This window comes from Siniperca chuatsi, linkage group LG8, assembly GCF_020085105.1.
Source record: "Siniperca chuatsi isolate FFG_IHB_CAS linkage group LG8, ASM2008510v1, whole genome shotgun sequence".
NCBI classification, from domain to species: Eukaryota; Metazoa; Chordata; class Actinopteri; order Centrarchiformes; family Sinipercidae; genus Siniperca; species Siniperca chuatsi.
In genome coordinates, this window is record NC_058049.1 from 6,732,270 (window position 1) to 6,754,402 (window position 22,133).

General features: G+C 40.2%; 1 protein-coding gene across 15 annotated transcripts in view; it reads right to left on the reverse strand.

Annotated features, from left to right (window-relative positions):
- The window catches only part of rapgef2b (Rap guanine nucleotide exchange factor 2b), a 112,630-nt gene that overhangs the window by 23,116 nt on the left and 67,381 nt on the right, over nt 1-22,133 (reverse strand). For 10 of the 15 annotated variants that reach the window (XM_044206135.1, XM_044206138.1, XM_044206133.1 and 7 more), the window contains 2 exons: nt 7,253-7,384; nt 1,973-2,150 (listed from right to left, as the gene is read on the reverse strand). In XM_044206135.1, the coding sequence (XP_044062070.1) occupies nt 1,973-2,150; nt 7,253-7,384 (310 nt within the window). Of the gene's footprint in view, nt 1-1,972; nt 2,151-3,102; nt 3,250-7,252; nt 7,385-15,305; nt 15,903-22,133 lie in introns of those variants that run through there. The other 5 variants (XM_044206141.1, XM_044206140.1, XM_044206143.1 and 2 more) reach the window with 4 other exon arrangements.

Sequence of the window (22,133 nt, forward strand, 5' to 3'; positions counted from 1 at the left end):
TGTGAGAGGGACAGAGGAGAGACAGCAGAGTAAGTGGAGGAGGCTGAGAAAAAAAGGGCAAAGGAAAGAAAGAGGACAGGCAGCACTCTTGGCAAGCCTGCATTGCCCTCACTTCCAGCCAAGAAGGCACGAGCTGGAGGCTGAGCATGAAAATAGATCATCACCACAGTGAATAGCCAACAGAGGAATCATTATCTTGAGAACATAAAGCCAAATATCAATTCCATTGATATAAACTCTCAAGGCAAGCCAAGAATAATTGCTGACACTTCACTCAATGACCTCAGTGTGAATTAAAGAAGCTCATTGCAGACACTGAAACCACATTTAGCGCCCCGTCAATCATGATCAAGTTTAAAGGGTCAGTTCCCCAAAATGACCAAAAAACATATTTTCTGACTTAAGAGGTCCACTTGAGATATCTAACCATGCAGATAGTTGCATGAATTGTCCTGAAGCATTGAAAAATGACATTTTCGGCTGCAACTAAAAATTGTTTCCTCCATTAATCAATTAATCATTTTGTCTATAAAATCACAAAATAGTAAAAATGCCCAAATTACTTGTTTTAGTCAACCAGTGGTTCAAAACTCAAAAATGTTCAGTTTACTATCATGTATGGCAAAGACATTTTTGCTAACACGTTTAATAGATTATTTAAACACCTGTAGTTGTGATTAATTTTCTGTCGATTGACTAATAGATTAATCAACTAATCAATGCAGCTCTAATGGAAAAACTCAAGAGCCTTTTCAGAAACAATTTCCCTGTTACTATGGATAATCCACATACTTCACTGTGAGCAGTTTTTATAGGGGCAAATTCTTCAGTAGGATCATGCAGAGCAACCCGGGTATTGTTTTCTTGAAAGATAAGTTGCTGTTCTTTTTTTTCTTCAAATGTTATTTTTCATTGTTTTAAGCAGCCTATATGAAATTCTTTTCACCTCCTTTGTACTGGGGTGGTGGCAGATATTTCAGAGCAGAATATTTTAAAACCTGGGCACATCAAACCAAAATTACTTTCTGTGCATGGATAGAGGCAAGTAAGAAAATATCTTGTTTTGTTATTTGGGTGAATGGCTTTTATATTAGGTGTATTTGACTGGGTGTGTTGCCAAGGTGAAATTCTATGTATAATCCAGGGCCCAAGACATTCTGCAGCACCCTACACTGAGGTCCTCTCTCCCCATGTACCAACCAGCTCACCCCTCCTGGCTCGCCAGCAGCAGTCTGGCGTTCTGTCTGACCTGTGTTTGGCATGGCAACAGCGTCGTGTGTGAAGCTGCGGAAAAACTGAAAGTTTAATGTGCCGGGAGAGGTGAGGCGAGAGGATGTGCCGGAGTGACCTAGAAAAAGAGGGAGGGGTGTACTGCAGGGGGATCGGCAAGGGGGAATGGTTGGCACTTACTCTCTACATCCAGTGTATCATCCTCCCCTAGTCCACATCTGTAGCTAAGCTCTGAGAGTGTAGACTTGTATTTTTTTCATGCCTATCATTATCATTGGACTTGAGTCATAGCTTTAAGGGATATGATACTGCAAGCTTGATGTGGCTTTGAGAATTACTCGAAAGCCTAAATCGTAAATGAGAACAAGCAAAAAGGCTTTCAGAAAAATGTAAATTGTGACCGATTTAAATAAGAAAGGAGGGTGTGGCTTTTATAGAGCACTAAATTATTCTAAAATTGGGACAAGAAGTACTGTCTCAGCCAGGAACAACACTGCTTGTGTTTTTCACTGATATCTTTGAAAACACACCCCTCTCTAAAAAAAGTCTTTCAAAGATGGCACTCTCAGGCCTGCACAAAAATAGATTGGATATTTTTAAAAGTAAACACTGCATGGCAAACTAACTTTATTTACAATAGTGCTCTTCATAAGCTGCACTGAAACACAAACACTGTTACACATTCACAGTTTGTTTTATAATTTACAGCACAAACAAACACCCCCCCCAACTAGGTGCTCACCTATGTCATCGTCAGTTCTGTCCATGGGGTCCTTCTCCAGACAGTCCCGCACGATGTCCCGGCTCATGAGGGGGTCCGATGCTCGCTCAATGTCCTCCTCATCGTCGTCCTCCTCGGAGTCGACGGCGGTCTCTGGCAAGCCACTCAGGTCCATGTCACCTGGTTCGTTTTCTGTGGCCTACAAAGAATAAACAGATGAGAAAGTAGTTAGTCATTTGCAGTTAAAGCTAAACAAGGTGACGGATTTGGTGTCTCCACCCAACATCAGCAGTTGGCAAACTACAGCTGGCTGTCCATGACCAAAAATTCAAAGTTCAGATGGATCGGTGTGTCCATCTATAGCCACGTCTTTGAGCGAGACGCTGAACCAACTACTTGCATGCTCATCACAAACACTGCTTTAGACTGTCATGCCTGAAAAGGGAATAAAATGTCGGTAGCTGCTGACCAAGCCAGTGACCAACCTCATGTTTACCTGTCAAAACAGTGAAAGAGTGAACTCATTTGCAAACAGCTAGTGTAAAAATTCAGCATAATAAGGATACAGAGGTGGAGGCTACATAGCACATACACACTGCTGAAATCACTTTACAGTACAAACATCAGCTGCGACACAGTGCATTTCCAACCAAAAGCAAAATAAAAAAAGAGCCTCTGTAAAACTCTTGTGCTGATTTGACCCATTTCATGAAATAGATTAGAGGTATTCAGTACAGTATGAGAAAGACAGGCGTCAACACTGCATACCAAACAGTCTGCTATGCATAGTAACAAGCTAATTAACTCCCAACTTTCCTCTCCTCTCCCCCTTAGCAAACTCCACCGCCTGCCTCACAGCCAGATCCTGTTCTTTGAAAGCACAAGATGAAATATGTGTGGAGCTGGTGAAAATGAACTGAGATGAGGAGCTAAAGTAATGCAATTATTTGTGCAGGAGTGATTCTAATTGAGTTCCTCTGCCATCATCATTTAAAGAAAATATTTCTATAAATGACAGAGGGGCCATATTGCCTGGTTCATGCTCACACAACATGAAACCTTCTCACGGAACAAACCAAAGCAGTTGGGGAAAAGGACTACAAAGCATCAGTCCTGTTAGACCACCACAGTGCAAAAACAAACCTTCTTACCTCAATATGGTGCCCAACCTCAAGCTTCTTATTTGAAGGAGAAGAAAAGGTTGCCTTTGCAAACTGTCCGCAAAATCCCAGAGCTAGACGCATCTTCACCTCCCAGACTGTCAGTCTGCTTTTAATTTTTCAAGGCTCAGAGTCCCCGTGCCCAGTCTCTCACAGAAACCCTATGTCATTTCTCCTCAAACACCATGTGCAAAAGGCTCATTAATGATTCAGGCCAGTGTCTGAGTGGCCATTTGGGCGTCAACGGTGCACACACCCTAGTGGGCGGGGCCGATGATCTGGGTGTATGTGTGAGGCCTTTTGACAGTGGTGTGTCACAGATTAAGTAAGGAGCAGTATACAATACAAGTGGTATAGTATACCTTATCTCAAAATAAAATAAATCAATAACAAGAGTAGATGCACTAAAATAAATCTAGTATCAAAATGGCTGTGAAAAAAAAAAAATTAAAAAAATACTGACTTTCAAGAACTGAAAATGGAAGAACTACCATACATTTGAATAGCAATCCCTGGGAACTCTGTCCTAAAACCACAGACAGTTGCATATTCATTGCCTATTTTCTACAGATGGACAGATCTGCAGCAAATACAGTATATTAGGAAACAAATATAAATCTGCAAAAGAGAAGTGAGGATGCATATTTCTTCATAGATGCCACAGTGACTTCAACAGGGTGCAATTAACATGCTACATGAAGATAACTTTGCCTTTGTATAAGTGCACAGGCTCGTTTTCGTGTCATCTATGCATCAAAAATCCATAAATGTGCAGTAAGCATTAAGAGTCAGTGGGCAAGTCAGGTGCTGTTAATATTTCATCAGGGCTATTCTTGGATCAATGCTTTCAAAGTCCGTCTGAAGGACCAATTTCATGATTTATTCAGACACAAAACAGTGCGCCATGTTGCCGGTGACGCGAGAGTAATGTGGGAGTGTTCTCAGGCTGCTTCAGTTGTAGAGGCCAAAGGAGGCTGTGGAGATTAAAGCAGCTGGGTGGCCCAGTGATTAAGCTATTCAATGCTTCCCATCAAAAATCTACACCCCTGTCGGCCCAGCAGCTCTTCATAACAGCATCAGCTAAATGTTAAAACTAAAATCCTATTTGTTTGTACCATCAACTTCCTGTGGTCTCTCAAGTGTAAAGAACCAGGCCTCCCCTGATCTATATATTCAAAAACACCCCAAGTGAAGACCACAAACATCGCTAGTGATCTAGTATGCTACATTATTAATTCTGAAACGTGCAGGGTGCAGGTTTTAGCTAACGATAAAAAAGTAATGTTGCATAAAACAAACAGTTTGGGGAGTCGTGCTGGGTACCCTGGGATAGTAAAATATGAATTCAAATCCTTTTCTCCAGTTTTAATGCTTGTATATTTTAATTTTGTGTGCTGAGTGTGAGCAGTCTAAAAGTAAGGGAAGGGGGCATGTGATCAGAAGCAGTTCAACCCTGCAGACTGGCTGATAAGTTGTCTTTAGCTTTTATCTCCTTTATTATAAAACTGCCACTTAATCCTCATTACATGGGTGGTGCAGTAGTAACCCAAAGCAGCCCTCAGATAAATCTGAGAGGTCAGGACATGATTAAGAGGAGAGGGAAATATTTCTGCAAAATAAATATTTTCAGAAGTTCGTGTGAATTACTGGATCATTTTACTTCTTCAGGCCTCTAAAACTTATTCAAATAAAACTATGAAAAACATACATTTTTCATTTAAACTAATCACAACCCAATGACATATATTGCATATGCAACCAGTGACAAGGGGTCACAAGTAACTGAAGAAACTGCATGGCAAGACAAAAAGATTGCGAACCACTGTTGTTAGAGCTTTCTCTTGGCAAGTAAAGTATGATTGTATTGAAACAAGGGTACAACTATGGATTACTTTCATTTCATTTCAACCTGCCAATTATTTTCTCAATTTATCTACAAACCAGAATTTCCCACAAACAAAAGTGACTTCTTAAAATTGCTTGCTTAATCCAACTAACAGTCCAAACCCAAAAAATATTCAGTTTACTATCACAAAAGACAAAGAAAAACAGCAAATCCTCAAATTTGGGACACTCGAACCAGCAAATGTTTAGCATTTTTGCTTCAAAAATAACTCGTATGATCAATCGATTATCAAAACAGCTGCAGATTAATTTTCTATCAATCAACTAATTGTTTCAGCTCTAAATTGGACAGTACGCGGGACTGTGAAGAAAAGTGCATTGAAAAATAGCTGACATACTTGACAGAAGTACCAAATAGGTAAAACAGATGTAGTACAAGCACAAATATAAGTAGATCACGAGTGAGCTGAACAGACAAGTTTGATCACATGTGACGAGAGAGAAAGATACAGACATTGAGGTTAAGTTAAGGCAAGGTGTCGGGAGTAGAAATAGCACTCAGAGACGGAGCAACTGCTGCTACAATAGCTGTTAGAGCAGGGACCCAGCAAAAGAGGATAGAGAGACTGAAGAAAGAAGAGAAAACAGGACAGAGTGTTTCAGAGAGAGAGAGAAATCAAGAGACAGAGACACAGAGCTGCAAGCAGATGGCTCTAAGACCAGGATCACAGACTGGGGACAGTAGAGCCTGTTCGACCTGCCTCAGCCAGCCACAGCATGGCCAAACATGCTAAACACACACACACAAGCACACATCTCTACAATAACACACGCTCATACACGCCTAACACGCAATTATAAAGCTGTATTCAAACAATATGATCTAATGCCCCAGCACAAACAAACAAAAGCCAAGAAGAGGCCGGTACAAATGCCCCCGAGCACAGTCACAAGCACAAACATACATACACAAATAGGCACACAGCAGGTGACAGTATCAGGAGCCAATAGGGTGGGTGCTCTGTGTTAAGAGGATTAGTTGCAGGGTTTGGGGCACGTCCACAGTCACGAGATTTTGCGTGTGTGTTCTTTTGAGCTGAATCATGTTGCTGGAAAATGCTTACATTTTTCTTTTTTCTTTAGTCAGTGTTACTTATTTATTACCTTAAGTCACACTCTAACCACAAAAACATGTTTTGTAAAGTTTACTTTTGCTTTATGTAATATTTTACCATACAAATTGCTCATAAAGCTCCTTATCACATGAGACTGTATGTCACAGCTGGGAGTTCTGCTTTGAGGTGATGAAAGGCAGAGCTGGAGTCCAGATGTAGGCAGGACCACCTGGCATACAGCATATTTGTCTGCCAAGCTTTTACATTCTTTCCCAAATGTTCTTGTCCTACTTAATTAGACTAACCGGCGGTCCCAAAGGTATATTTGTCATTTCACCAAGAAGAGCTATACCAACTTGGAATAATATAGGCTGGGCTTCAGTTCAGCCCTCTTACTTAATTTATCCACATGGAATTCTCCTCAGATTGGGTTAGAAACATTAGCTCATAGTTTATTTTACATTATACACTTGATAACATGTCATGTTAGTTAAACAAAAGTAAGCTAACAAAACAATTAATTCTGTCATTCGTTTCTCTTACTATTTACATATTCTCCATTTGGTTACAACTCTACTTCTGATTTTTCTAGTACCTCAAAAGGCAAAACACTAACTACTCACTCAGGACCTACACAAAAAAAACCAACTATTCTGTAGTCCCCTTAAAAGGAATAGTTTGACATATTAGGAAATACTCTGTTCAATACTCAAAAGGTAACAAAATCTCCTACCAGCACCTCTAAAGCTAACTAATAAACATGGTATATCTTGTTTATTTAATCCGTACAAAAACTGAAGCATAAAACCGACAAGCTGTGATTCCAGTCATTAAGCTAAGCTAAGCTAAGCTAACCGGCTACTGGTGGTAGCTTCATATTTACCATACAGATGTGAAAGTGTTATCCATCTTCTCAACTAACTCTCAGTAAGAAAGTGAATAAGCGTATTTCCCAAAATTTCAAGTCCTTCCTTTAAGTGTTTTCATGTTAAAAGATAAAAATAAATAAAATTGACTAATGAAAGACAACCCTAGCTAAAATGGGGGAGGTTTAATCTCACATTACCAACTTCATGACTCTGTTCAGTATTTATCTACTGTAGTTAACAAACTATCACACCTACTGAACTATCCAGGGGAGTCCAACCTGGGGATCCAGCGCCAATGTGGGGCGTCCTTACCTGGTAAATGTCTGACAGGCTGCTGCTTCCAGAGTCGCTGGTGATACTACATCCTGAGTGGCTGGAGGAGACGTGGGTCACCTGTGGGTGCAAGCCGTCGGCCAGGTGAAGTCTGCTGAAGTCTGCGGGAAGCTGCACATACACACACACACAACATACACACAGATGGTCAGTATCAGCCAGCTCAGCTGCCACCTCTGGTCACTCACGCTAACACTCATGCTGATTGCCAGCCATGTGGAAACACACTTAATGGCTTGTTGTCCTTCAGTTTGTCTAAAAATATAGTGTTAAGAAAACACCTTCTCTACTCAGATAATATTTCTTTGTATTTGTATTATATTTTCTATTTTATAGTGGCCACATAATAATCCTTGCCCATATTACTATTGGTTAAGCAAATCTTTTGATGAACTGAACTGTGGCTGTTGTAAGAAAAGATTGTATTATTTGCATGTGATTTATTCACAAACTACTACACAAAAATATTGCCCCTTTAATTTTAATTGGAAAGTAGCCTAAAAACACTCATAAATTAAATTCTATTCATGCTTACTAGGTATTATCTTTGTCTTACAATGTTAAGAGAACAAAAAATAATAATTAGTCAAGCTGCAAGAGCGCAACTTTAAACACAATTTTTTATCAAAGCAAGGAACGGGCAGAGAAAAGGAGATGTTAATTAAATCATCCGACTTCCATATAATCTATCAAAAACATTTACCAAGTTTAACACAACATGGGACAGAATAGAAAAAGTCTCCTTGTCTTCTTCCTCCCTATATGTGCACACTAAACCTACTGTCTGTTTATCCAAAAGTCTGGTCTAACGGGTCTCACGAACCTCAGAGTGTAATTGTCTACATGTCAAAATAACTGTTCAACTGACATATTGAAAAGTGCTAGTCTTTGGTGACATTTTTTTTTTTTTAACACTTATACAGCTCCTGATATCAACTCTTTGCCGTTAACTGCGCTGGAATTTCTTTTTTAAGAACTTAAACCAACAAGAAGCGATGCATACATCAAGGAAATACCCTAATTAAAGCACGCAACTCGCGTAACCTAAATGAACAACAGGCAGTAATGGGGGAAACCTCTCTGAGTAATTCATAGTGAATAAAGTACCAGAAAGCCCTGCTGTAATTAGCCATATTATAAATGAGCTAACTTAGTTCTCTATGGAGATGACCCTGAAATGTAAAATCCATCAGAAACCCCTTGCTGACGTTTTAAGAGGCAGATGAATAAAACAAAAACAAGTATAGCAGTTATTACATCAACAGCTTCAGTGGTTTATCCTAAGAACATGCTGTACCGTATCTATATGTATAGTATCAGAGCTAAAACTATTAGTCGATTGACAGAAAAACTGCAATTATGATACTTGATCATCGATTAATGGTTTGAGCACCTGCTCTGGGAAATTATACAAGGCATTTTTCAGTTTTCTTACATTTTATAGACAAAACAATGAATTGACTAACCGAGAGAATAATCAGTGCATTAATCGGTAATTAAAACAATTGTTATTTGCAGCCCTATACATTATGCTACTGTACTATGCGTCAACACTTTGGTTTCAAACAGATATCTACGGTTTGAAAAATGTTATACTGAATTTATGAAATTATACCTATGACAGCAAATCTTAGTAATTAGCCCTTTACTTAAAACCTTTTAACATGTGGTTAAGTTACCATCTGTAAATGTCAAGCAAATATTATGGTTTACGTTTTATTTCAACTGACGTTTTATAAATTATTTTAAATGTGCACAATATATAGTGTTTTCGAATGACACCCATCATATCTGACAAGAACGCCAGAGGTGTGAATTATGAATTTAATCAAACTGCGTAAACTGGTTCACAGGGTCTATAGACGTGAATAATTTATGGCTAAATGTTTTATTTACCAAAATATATTTGATACTCAGCAGGGAGACCGCTCTGAGTTGCTTCCAACTCCACTTCTGGCTGTGGCAGATCATCAATATTACATGTTTACACCCAAAAGTCAAATGTGGCTGATTTAACTAGGTTGTTTCATTCATCATATGATATCAGAGCTAAATCCAAACATTTAGAGACTGAGTTTACAGTGTTTTTTTTACATGCTGTATGATTTCAAATGTGGATGGTAAACAAGATTTTGAATTTTGTTTATGTATGGTGATTTTAAATGTTTCTTCTGGACAGTAAAAATTATGAACCCAGCTTTGATAAGTGCCAGTAAATAAAGGCCAGTCTATGAATTTCATAGAAAAAAAAAAACAACTTTGCTCCAATAAATCCTGATGTAGGTGTGACATTGGACATATTGGGCAGTCACTAGCCAGGCTTTTAGCTCTTTTTATCTGAGCTGTAAAAGATAAAATGCTCTCTGAAGTACAGCAGTCTGGGTGTCAGTGTCAGTTTTTGGAAATCAGCCTCAACAGCAGCAACACTATGAAGTCTCACTTGGATGACAAATGGAATAGATTGGATAGAAATACATCTTGGGAGGCTCATTTGCAAGTAAATGGGTTTGAGCCGTCATCTGCTCTCAAACGTACTCTAAGAAAACGTCTGTCGTCACAGCTTCTGAAGCACTCATCTGCATTATGGCTTAATTAAAGAGTTTTAGAAATGGGAGGAAAAGTGCTTTGCTGCAAGAAGCATCACTGTGGAATATTGGAAACTAGTTTTGACTAAAATACTTCTCAATATTCATGATCTGCCCTTTGAGACAGAGCCACACTAAAATTCAAGAGCCTGAAGGTGTTGTGGCACTGAATTGATTTGGCAGAAGGTGTGGCAAGATATTTGGAGGCCTTTCTGAGTGGTTTGTGAGGGGAAAATTAGGAAATAAGATATATCTAGTCACAAAGCACCTTCATGTGTCAGTGACAAGAGACTGAGAGCCAGACAGTCCAGCTCCTGTGGCACTGAGGTGTGATGTGACTACACTGTGTCAAAGATTGCCATCATGTTTAATTATCTGGCTGGCTGCACTAACTAAAATGGTAGACCAGAGGGCCCAGTCAGTCACTAACCCCCCTCAGGCTGCTATTTCCCATCCCCTTGCGCCTGGTCGACTTCAGTCTGAACGCCTCCAGCTGACTTCCACGTTATTATTACCGACTGGACATTATTGTGTTAGTGTGATGAATCTCTTTGTCTGTTTCTAACTGCCTTGATAAAGCCTCATCACGTTTCTTTCTGATGACTTTTGGGACCAAAAGAGATTATGTTGCAGTATATCACTCTCATGTAATACAAACCTCAGAAGTGGAGTTGTGATGGAGCTACAACTATGACTATTTATATTTATTACTGGACATCTGTCGTAAGAGTGTTGTGACTTTGAGGCTTAAATCCAACTTCAACTTTATTGTTATGGTTTCCAGCCCAAAATTTAACACATAGTAGATCACAGTAGTGTACCAATGCCAACGAACAACAACAATCTATGGTCAAAAAAAATAATATAATATTAGAAATAAAACAAACATACTAATGTTAAAGGACAACTCCGGTGATACTCTATAGTTTTCTTATATCAACAATTCCAACACGAAAACCAACAATTAACTGATTGAGCCACACTGTTGCATTGGGTGACATATTCCTCCAATATGATGAACATGGGCACTGAAGTTTATTTTGAGGCAATACCAAATGCACAGTCCTGCTGCCGTAAACACTCAATAGTGCACCAAATGTGCATTAATCCGCGCATAAAATTGTCCTCAATAAATGCACTATTTACTTTTGTTTGAGTACCATTTGCTAAAAACTACAGTGCCCAGCTGCTTTAGGAAATTATTTTGTCTCGTTTAAAATGAAACTATATATTTGTGACCTGTTTTTAAAGATTTGGTTTTTGGTCTTTTCATTGGTTTGTTGACACTAACAAAAATATAGAATACCAACAGCCTTATCCTTTAAGAATATAGAATATACTTTAAAAAAAATGGCTTATACTGTGGATAAAAACACTACTGCCATATAGGCAAAAAAGTGCACCTTGACATCAAGTACATGACTAAATTGTTAACATATTGGTTCAATGAATGGAAGTGCATCAAGGGTAAATTAATTGAATATTTGCATTATTTAGAGTCATGTGGAGTTTGTTGATATGGCCTAGTGGTCTACATGTCAATAGTAATATCCTGACCGGTTTCCACAACCAACTAGAAAAAGGTCCCACCTCCTACAAACAAACCCCCGTAAACTACATGTTCCTCCCCCTGGAAAGAGGGAGAGATAAAGGGAGGGCAGGAAAGAGGGATAAAGGGAGAGGATAATAAACACATAATCCTTTCTCTCCACTCATTTAGGTCATCCGTCTGTCGGTCAACAAGCCAGGGTCCATTCAGTCTATAAGCATGTGGTCCACTGACCGCTTCAGCCCAATGGCATGCAAGAGACTGGGCCGAGGTGAACGCCAGCACAACATTAGAGCATTTCTAATCAGTGGTACGGTGACACGGCAATACATGTTCAGTCCATTGTTAACATCAATCGATCTGCAGAGTCTACTAGCAGGCGGTTGTTTAAATCTATTAGTGATATGCTTACCATCAACCATAGCATGAAATTATTCTCCTACCTTATGTGGGTCTCTCTGCGCTCCTTTGCTCCGAACTCAGTGTTCTCTCACAAACAAATGAAATGAGCTCTGCAGAACCGCAAGCCGAAAATACGTACAATCAGCTGTCACAGGAGGATTAAGCATCGCTCTAATGCTCGAGCCACAACACCCAGTTCTGCCTACATGTGAGCAGATGTGGCGCTCCTTAAATTACACTGTAGACCTAATGACCTAGATTGCTGGGTGGAAGCGCTGGCTGGCTCTCAATCTCTTTACCGCCTTTATATGCTGGGGGTGAATTTGTGCTACTACACTAGATGTCCAATACTGTGGGTGGCCAAGCTCAGAAATGCAATTGTTCATGGTGTACAAAGCATTTACGGAGCCTCATAAACAGCCTCATGCTTCCAGTGAAAGGAGTCAAATTTAAATTGTTGGTTTAACAGGTTTAAATTATGGAGAAAAACACAACAAAATGATTTTTTCTTTCTGAATTCAAGCAGCTAAAAGCGCCTGAAGCTGGGCTGCTCCCTTAAACATTTCACATGTGGTTTTAACTTTGTCTGCTTGTTAAAAAATGGAGAGCTGCCAATGTTGGAAGGCTAAGAGACAGAAGGCACATCCCAGAGTTTCCCCTGACCATGGTGGCAGCTTCTCGCTTTCCTGAGCCTCGCGGATCAAGAGATTAAAACCCTTTCGGCAGGGTGTCCGATTAAATGGGCCTGATATGCTCTCTGGGCTTTCCCCTCCCTAGTAACAGCTCCACCAGTCAGTACCACACAAGCCAACAGTAAGACAAGGGGAGATGATTGCTAGTACAAATCACTGTTCTTCAATATGTCAATTATTATAAAAAGCAAGCCCTTCTCCTGCCTAAAGTATGTTGGCGGATGTGCAACATATCAATATCATATTAATCTCCAAAATATCTGTTTACACAGTTTTCATATTACTGCCAGATGTTAACAAGATTATAAGGGATATGGGTGACAACATTTCAAGTAAAATATATATATCTATATCTATATATCTATATCTATTTATCTATCTATATATATATATATAGATATATATATACACATATATGTATATATTAGTGGTACAGAGAAGGGTATCAGTGTCTAGTCACATTTTCTATCTGATTTATTATCCAGGTCCAGCAAGACTAAAACATTTGGGCACATGTCTTTGGTACATGGACATTAATACCATAAAATGTTTAAAGATAAGGAGACAGCATTCGTGGCCAAGCTATCACCAAAAGATAAAGCCATAAACGTCCATAACAACCTAATAAATGTATAAATAAACATGAATTGTACTGTGATGATGTAAGTCAACATGTGGCTTGTTGCAGTAAAGATAAAATGCGGCAATAAGAATGGAAATCTCAGGTCTCCAGAGGAAAGATAAGCAATTAGGGAATTACACATATAACAGCCAATGGTCATGCACCTACTACGGTGATGTCATTACTGTAATAAGATCTGGTGGCTGTTATTGACTCTACCCGTGGTGGGTTTCCTGCTGGGCTAAATAAATATTTACACAAGCCTCCCTTTGTATGCTAAAAATATAATAAAACAAAAATCAAATGAAAGGGCAAGGAGAGAAGATAGAGAAAGGAAAAAAACAAGGTGAACATACAAATCTAGAGATCTCTCACATGAAAAAACAATACATTTAAAATCAGTGTCAAAATAAAAAACTCCCTGACAGAATTTTACTCCTTTCTACCCTGACTGCAGAATATGTAGCTAACTTCCACATGCTGAAAGACAGCCAATTGTAAAATGAGCCAAACAGATTACTGCACCCATGTTTATCTATGTTTTACATAATTGCCATTTGTGTTGACTTGCTGGCTTGTCTGCTTGTTTCGTCTAACTTGAGGTGCATGTGTGTGTTGGGCTTTCATCATGTTTTGGCTGTAGAAAATATTCTACCTTGCCAATTCTACCTTGCCAATAACAGTTCTTGAATGAGTGCTGTTTTGCCTTTCCTTGTCAAAAGTAACTAGTAAGCCCTCTAATAAAGATTTTAAGCATATTTCAAGTGTATAGAGTGGCAACTACTCACTTGGCAAAGTCCTTTCCTTTTTTAGAAAATACACATAAAAAAATCTAATTGCTCATAAAAGATGTTTAAATATGCAATAATGTAATTTTAGACCTTTTAGAAATTCAATTGATACAACAACAACAACAAAAAAAACCTCTTAGAAAGAGATTTTTGGGGCCCTTGGTATCCTATAAGACCTCCCTGAGGGAAGCAAAGAGATATGTCATCAACGATGACTCCTCTATGAGTATTATAGGAATATTAAGGTGATTTTTCGTTGGGCATCTGTGCTCTGCGATCCAGGAACCGTCCATCAGCGTGATTTACAGCCCTGCCTCTGTTTGTCTATGTGTGTGGTCCCGGTGTGTGACTGACGCCAGCTGCGCTGACAGCCGATCAATCCGTTTACCGTTCAAGTGCAGATCAGCTCGGGCCTCTGAGTGTCTGCTGGAGCTGCCGGCTGCTTCCAGCACCACGGACAGCGCCACCAGCAGCAGCACTAAATACACCGGAGGGTCAATCTAGTCCTTCAGCTGGTGATCGTCGCGAGGCAAAGAGCACTTCAGACACCCAAAAATATCAACTGCATTCGGGTAAAGGGTCGATTTAGTCATTTTATGCTTTAAAGTCACTCACTGTGCATCAGGTACCACAATGCTACTAAGGCTGTAACAGAGGTTAAAAGGTGGGATAACTGAATTTAGGGCAGCTTCATCTCTACACACATGACATCACCTCTCATCTAACCACCCTGATCTATTGCTTGTACAGATTTCTTTTTCTCCAGTGCAAATGACACCTGGCGTGGTTAATTTCATGGGCACATCTTATGGACCTACAATCAAGTATTGCTACTTACAGTGCGTCGTAAAACATAATGAGGGCAGAGACGTCGGTCGTTAAACACACATACATCACCGCTGGATTAGTGTGCGCCTTTAACCAAAGGGGGGGGGGGGGGGGAGAATCACAATTATAACTCTATAGGCATCGACAAGTACTGTGTGTTTGAATTATTATTGGCCACATATTGACCTGGTAGTCGTATTTGATATTTTTATAACCCATTATTAACGTACTAGGCCTATGAGATCAATAGAGTCCTAAAAAATCACGCGAGTGTGCGTGTGTCTGCGCGCGTGAGTGACAGCAAGCACATGGCGGCCGATTCTAGTACAACACACTGACACACATCGGAGGCTCGACAGGGCAATAACCAGGCTCTGGTCGGCCCGTTCGTGTTTCTGTCGCGTCCTTGGCCGGCCCTGCGTTCATTCATCTTGTAGAGGCTCGATAGAAATCCGATGCACGTCCATTATATGGACGGTAATCATATCTAGTGGGTCACAAATGAGGGAGAGAGACAGAAAAAAAGATGGAGAGAAAACGTTACACGTCCATAGGCTACTTACCGGGGTTTTATCTTGCTGGCTCGGGACTCCATTGCTGTCTGATGCTGCTAATGGTTTCATAATGAAAAAATGTTGACCAGGATCAAATCTAACATCCCGGACCTGCTCTATGCTACTGCACAGACCCCCATCTTCATCCAAGCCGCCTGCCCTCTCCCCTCCCTCGGCTGCACCGTTTCTCTGGAAGGAGGCGGCGGCTTGACAGTTTTGGGAGTATCCGCTGTTCCTTGGCCTGATTAGACTCTCCAAACCAACACCAGCTTCTGAGCTTATTCCAGCCTCCCCGCTGCTTCCCACAGAAATATCTTAAAACCACAGAGGAGGAGGAGGTGAGAGAAAAAACATCCTTTTATCCAAGCTAAGACGAGCCAGCTTCTACTCTCCGCGCACTTGACAATCACATCTCCACCCGGAGAACAGCGGCGCACCGATAATAAAGCAGAAAACAGGAAAAAAAAGATGAGAAAAAATGGCTGACAACACTTTCACTCACGTTTGCTCCCTCCGCCTTCCCTTTCTATCTCTCTTTCTCCCCTCCCTCTCCGAAAGTAAAGCTTCACACACGAAAACACACGCACACACAAACGCCTTTATGCACCATTACATTATTTGAAGACCAAGACGCCTGCAGCCTTCACCGAGGTACTGTACGTTAAACCCAGCGGTTTGTTTGTAACGGGAGCGGGGGGTGTATGTGTGTCAGGGTGGAGGAGGGGAGGGGATGGTGCTGGAGGGGCATGGGGGGAGAGTCAGGACCTGCTCCCTGCCAGACAGTGATGTTATAAGAGCACCCACTATGGCTGTGCTCCTCTGGAGGGCTTACAACACCCCCAGCGCAGATAGAGAGATGGAAAGAGGAGAAGGGCGGATGAGAAAATGAAAGTGAGGAAGAGAGATGAGAGGGGTAGATGAAATGAGACGACACCAAAAGCAAAACGTCGGGAAAGAGCTGATATACAGTGGAGTGGTTGGAGGAAGATAAAATATATAAAGGTAGATACATGGGTGGATGATGGAGGGAAGAGAGGAGCACATTGAGTAATGCCATTATCATGCTCACTTCAGCACAAGACTGCGGCTAGAGCTGGTTGGCATAGTAACGGTATTAAGGAAAGCCATTTCCTGGGCGGGGAGACAGAAATGGAGACAGCAGCACTTCCTCTTGAGAGAGTGAGTGTGAGTAAAAGAGGCAGGCACACAGAAAGAGAGAAAGAGTAGCATCATTTATTGGGAGAAGGAGTAAAAGAGGGAGATGGAGCTGGAAGATAGATGATTTTAAAAAAGTCTTCAAAATGGGCAGACAGCAGCGAAACACAGAGACTGGCAGCAATGATGTCACCCTGTCACTGTCACTCAGCTGGAATAGCCATGGCAACTGGGTGAGCACGAGCCCCCCGCACCCACCCATCCCCCTACACACCCTCCAGGGCTTTCAGTTGCTGTGGCGACGGAAGCAGCGAGACATGGCAAAATGGAGGAGGGAAGGGAGACAAGAGGGAGGGAGAGAAAGAGAGAGTGTGTGTGTATGTGTGTGTGTGTGTGTTTGTGAAGGAGAAGTGACAGTGGCAATAGATTGCCACTTCACCTTCACTCAGCTGTACTACAATGAGCAGCAGCATCACGAACAAATAAACAACACGCATACACCTCTCTGCTTCGTGAGAGCAAGAGGGGAAGTACGTATGTGTGTGTATTATGTGTGTGTGTGTTCAGGTGGCAGGCCATGCCTCTAGAGATTGGATATTGGATACATAGAAGGTCCCATATATGAAGGTCTCCTGACAGACAGAGATATGAGGACGGCACTTTAAATGACAAAAAACATCACAGGGTACTATGGGTGTTTAAAGGCCAACCAAGACAATATGCAACAGACCTGCTGCAGCTCATATCTACATTACAAAATAATCAGCAATTCAGTTCACAACCAAGACACAAAGGACTTAATATCACCAACTAGAACGGTCATAATTTTACAATCTATCTACACTTTAAAGCAGATGAAGCAGCACATCACAGTGTCACACCTCAAAAAGTAGATATGAAATTTATTTTCGTTATGTTTCATTTTGTTGTCACACCATTTTTCTGAAATTTTGATGGTGTCAATCATTTTCTGCTGAATTGGTCCATTACTGTGATTTTCTTGTCATTTTGACATTTTGCAAAATATGAGACAGAACAAGTCAATTCCTGCAATACTTTGCATATTAAGAAATATGAGCAACTAAACCATAATTTTAGCACCGAAGCCACTGGTCAGTTTATCAATTTGACTATCGAACAGGAAATTAAACAACTATTTTGATGACTGATTAATTGTTTAAGTTATTTACTGAAAATGCCAACAATTCGCTGATTCCAGCTTTACAAATCTGAAGATTTGCTGTTTTTCTGCATTATATTTTATTGTATATTTTTGGGGTTTGGACTGTTTGAAATCTGATTTTCTCAATTGGACAGTTAGTTGCAGCTTTACATTATTTACATTCATATACAAGAATCATGATGCTTAATCTGAGCTTCATACTTGATGATCAAAAATTGTACAAACACCCATATACACAGACCCTCAAATATAAAAATAGTTTCTGATAAAACCAATAAAACATTTGACATAAATTGTTTTGTGTATGCAGACAGCTGAGGCTGGAGCTTTTTGTTATGGTGTATAAAGAACCTGGCTGCTCTGCCTCAGACAATGCCTGGAAAGCATTGTACTACTAGCTGGTTTTGGAGCTGTTCCAGTCAAAGTAATGGGGAGGAAGTGAGGGGGAGGGAAGCTGGAGACCCGGTATGACATCACCTCTCCTGCCCCGAGCCATGATGTAATGTATCACAACAACAAAAAAGCTCAGGTGCTTTGCTGTGCAGCCTGGTCATTAACGTCTCCAACAATTGCCCGGTGGAGCATCATTACATCACCGCGGCAACGGGGTCATGTCTGGGGAATATCAGACCTTGCTGTCCAACCCCCTTCGTTTAAACCTTTCTAGGAACAAACAAGCCAATTAATCTTTTTTTTACTGACTAATCACAAGCTAAATGTAAAGGGAGAGAGGCAGGGGAGCATCGATCTTAGACTGTGACAGTGACGTGAAAAACGCCACTTGAGAATAACATTAATGCACTCGTGCTCAATCGCAGTGTCTGCTAAATGCATGAGGTGGAGGGGGGGCGGTGCCTCAGCTGCCATTTGTAAACAGTCTGTGAACCTGCCGTGGCTGCAACTGTTTTATGCATTTATAGGGTCGGCCATGTGATGGTGTTTTGCTTTCTGATGCGTAGCATTAGAGCCATAAAAACCTCATTACGCTGCTGGATGACACACCCGTGCACAAACATATGACACACACACGCAGGCAAGGGTTTCAAGGGTGCCAACAGAAAAACTGACATCCTCCTTTAATTCTCTTTGCTATATAGGTTCCAAAATCCCGTATAAGGCACCAGTTCGCATTTCAGGCATTTTGCTGCAACCACCAGAGCAAGATGACGATGATTTTTGCATGCATTTCTGCATTAAAATCATAACACAGCTGAGATAGAGAACAGTCCTTCAGCATAATAAAGGATGAGAAAAAAAGCATTTTTCACTTCATTAAATTTACGGCCAGACGCAAACTTATAAGCACCCAAAAAAACAAACCAACAAACTTTGTCACATCTGCACTGCATGTCTGAACCTTAGTTCCTCATCCAGTATTTCAGTTCCTCACCCAAAATTCTGTGTTTTGGGACTTTAATGTGCTTCTTATCCATACCATCTTGACAACAAGAGACTAGAGGTGGGGTTAAATGATGCAGTAGAACATACACAGGCTGGCATACAAAGTTTCAGATTTCTCTCAAACTAAAATATTACATTGTTCAGAATTTTGTGTGATTGATTTGCAGATCACACACCCACAGTTTTGACAGGAGACTTGTTTGTTTGCTCAGAGCTGTGAAGAAAGTATTACATTTAACGCGAATGGCTGTGGTGGTGATTTTTACACTTTGAGAATTAATAGATAAGACTGGTATTATTCTTTTTTTTCCCCAGTCAACAAATCCCCTGAAACGGCCAAACCCAGCAATGTGCTAGTGTATCTCTGAATATTCTTCAGACTGCTTTTCCCGGTCTGTGTCACTCCAGCCCCTGAAGATGCAAGTCTTTAAAAACTGGTCAAAAATATGCAGTTTCTTTTTTTTAAAAAAAGCTAAATAATTTCCTTAAACTGCTGGGCACAGTAGTTTTTAGAATACGTTACTCAAACAAGAGTAAATCGTGCATTAGTTAGGGACTATTTTCAGCTGCAGATTAATAAACATTTGGTGCAATGGTGAGTATTTACAGCATTTGGTTTTGGTCTTTTCATGGGATTTTTTTTTGACAATAAGAAAAATAATGTTTCCAGGCTTATCCTTAAAATTTAACACTGCCGATTCTGTGATCCATAGAAGAGGATTTTCTAATTTTCTAACCAAGAAGAGCAGGATATCAAGAAATCTAGGAGGGGACAAAAAGCCAGGAAAAAAAAACAAAAAACTTTTGCACTTTGAATATCTGATAGCCTATATGATCAACCAGTCAGGATCTAAACAAACGGAACTAAATCATATATCACCAAGCAAAAAAACTTCCGTTCCTACAGCTTACTTGACTTGCAATGAATGAGCAGCTAGTTTTTCAGTATCTTGCTCAAGCTACTAAGACTTCAACAGGACACACACTGGCTGTTATAGGATCAAACTCAACATACTCTGATTTATTGATCTGTGTCTATCCTTGTTCAGTGAATTTGTTTGGAAGCCAACAGAACGCCTCATGTAGAGAAAACACAGCGCTCCTGACTGCCAGCTCGGTGCATTAATCCTCGACGTCAGTCCCATTACGGCAGCTCTAAATAGCATTGTTAGAACGAGAAAGATGATCTAATAAAGAGACTACATTTTCAGTCCCTACCACCCAAGGGATTATTTCATTTATCAAGCTGTTGTCACCTGCAAGCTGCTCTGAAAATAATTTGGCAGAAATACAGGCAGCCAGGTACGTTTAAAAGATTACACTTGTAGGTTCACAGGGGCAAAACATCTGTCATACCCCTGTACCTGCTACAAGGTGTATAAATCAAAAAAGGTGATTTGAAAAGAGAAGCTCTTGAATAATAAGTGGCAAAACAACAGTGCTGCACTGCAGTGAGTGAAAAGTTGATCAGTAACTAGAGGTTTCCGGATCAGGTTAACTGTGGCAGGTTATGAACTGTTATGAAGTCTTTAACTTTACAATGACAGTAAAGGGAGGGGGTAGAATGAGGTGGTCTTGGTGAGTCAGTCAGACTATAGGGAGCATATTTCACCTCTCTGTTTCTTTCCCAATGTTCCTGTGACTCTCCATTCCATATTAGAAAGAAATGGAAAGAAATGCAAAGCTAATCTTTAACCTCAGAGGGTTGAACGCATGTGTTAAGTTAAAAGTCCAAAGACATAAAACAAAAAAGCCTACAGCCACGCTAGCGGTTCTGAGGGCACAGCTGTGCTTTGAGCTAAATGTTAACATCAGCACGCTTTTCACAATAACAATGCTAGCATACTGTTGTTTAGCAGGTATAATTTTGACCATATTCTCCATCTTAGTTTAGCGGATTAGCATGCTATCATTTGGTAATTAGCACTAAACACGAAGTGCACCAGAGGCTGATGAGTGTCATTAGTTTTGCAGGTATTTGGTCATAAATATAAATCTATATAAATAGATATAACCACGAGGGAAAAGGGCCACACCAAAAAGTTAAAGACAATTGTTCATTACAAAACAACTTCAATGATGACCACAAACTGCTGATGTGTAAAAGGGAAGAGTCGAGTAGAGCGGAGAGCGAATATTTCCTCGATGAGAGAAGAGGTCATTATGTCAGGATTTAAAACTGCTTTTTTAGTGTAATTTGTTGGAAGGTGTGTCAAGTCAGACACAAATGGATCTCTGGGTGAGCAATAATTGCTCATGTAGAATCTGATGTGTTAATTGATATCATCTTTTACAGCTTAACAGCTCATCACATTTTGCAACTTTATGTAAGAGAATATTATATCTAGCTGGTTTCTCTATTTTACTGAGATATATCATAGCCAATATCAGACATTTAATTACAACAATATTATGTGATGGTTTAATAAAAGTCTCGTTTTTATGTCTGTATGCCAGACTACTGTTTCGAACTGAAATAAAAACACCAAACCACTATGATCACAGTCTTTCATCATGTTCTTATCACTGTCTTTCTCAATATTAAGATGCATCCAGGGGACTGTGCACCCAACATGAAGCAAGACAGGTGTACAAATTTTATTTTTAGACTCATACAAAACATATTTTAACCCTTACTCAACCAGACAAGCAGAATAAGCATTGCCATTAATATCTCAAGTATCTCCCGCAGCATCCAGCATTGTCTAACACCAGTTCAACATTGAACAGATCAAACAGTTCTGCTATCAATTGTTTAGACAGATTTTGATCAAATTTAAGTGACACAAACAACAAAAACAGCGTACTTTGTTATCCTCGCCATGCAGGCTCATTACCATCGAAAATAAATGTCATCTGTCAAGCCTTTTGAAAATACTCAGCTTTCAAAAAGGTCTTTGAATGTCAAAACTGACATGAAAAGCACATCAAATGTCAGTAAGTGTGTTCTATAACACTGGTTCAAAAATGAACCACAGTTGGTTGTAAGTGAGTGAGTAGCTAATTTTTCTGCACAAGGAACAATTTCAGCTGTGTTATCGAGTATGAGCACTCCCAAAAATATCTGTTCTATTTCCATCAAAGCATAATGTCTGATA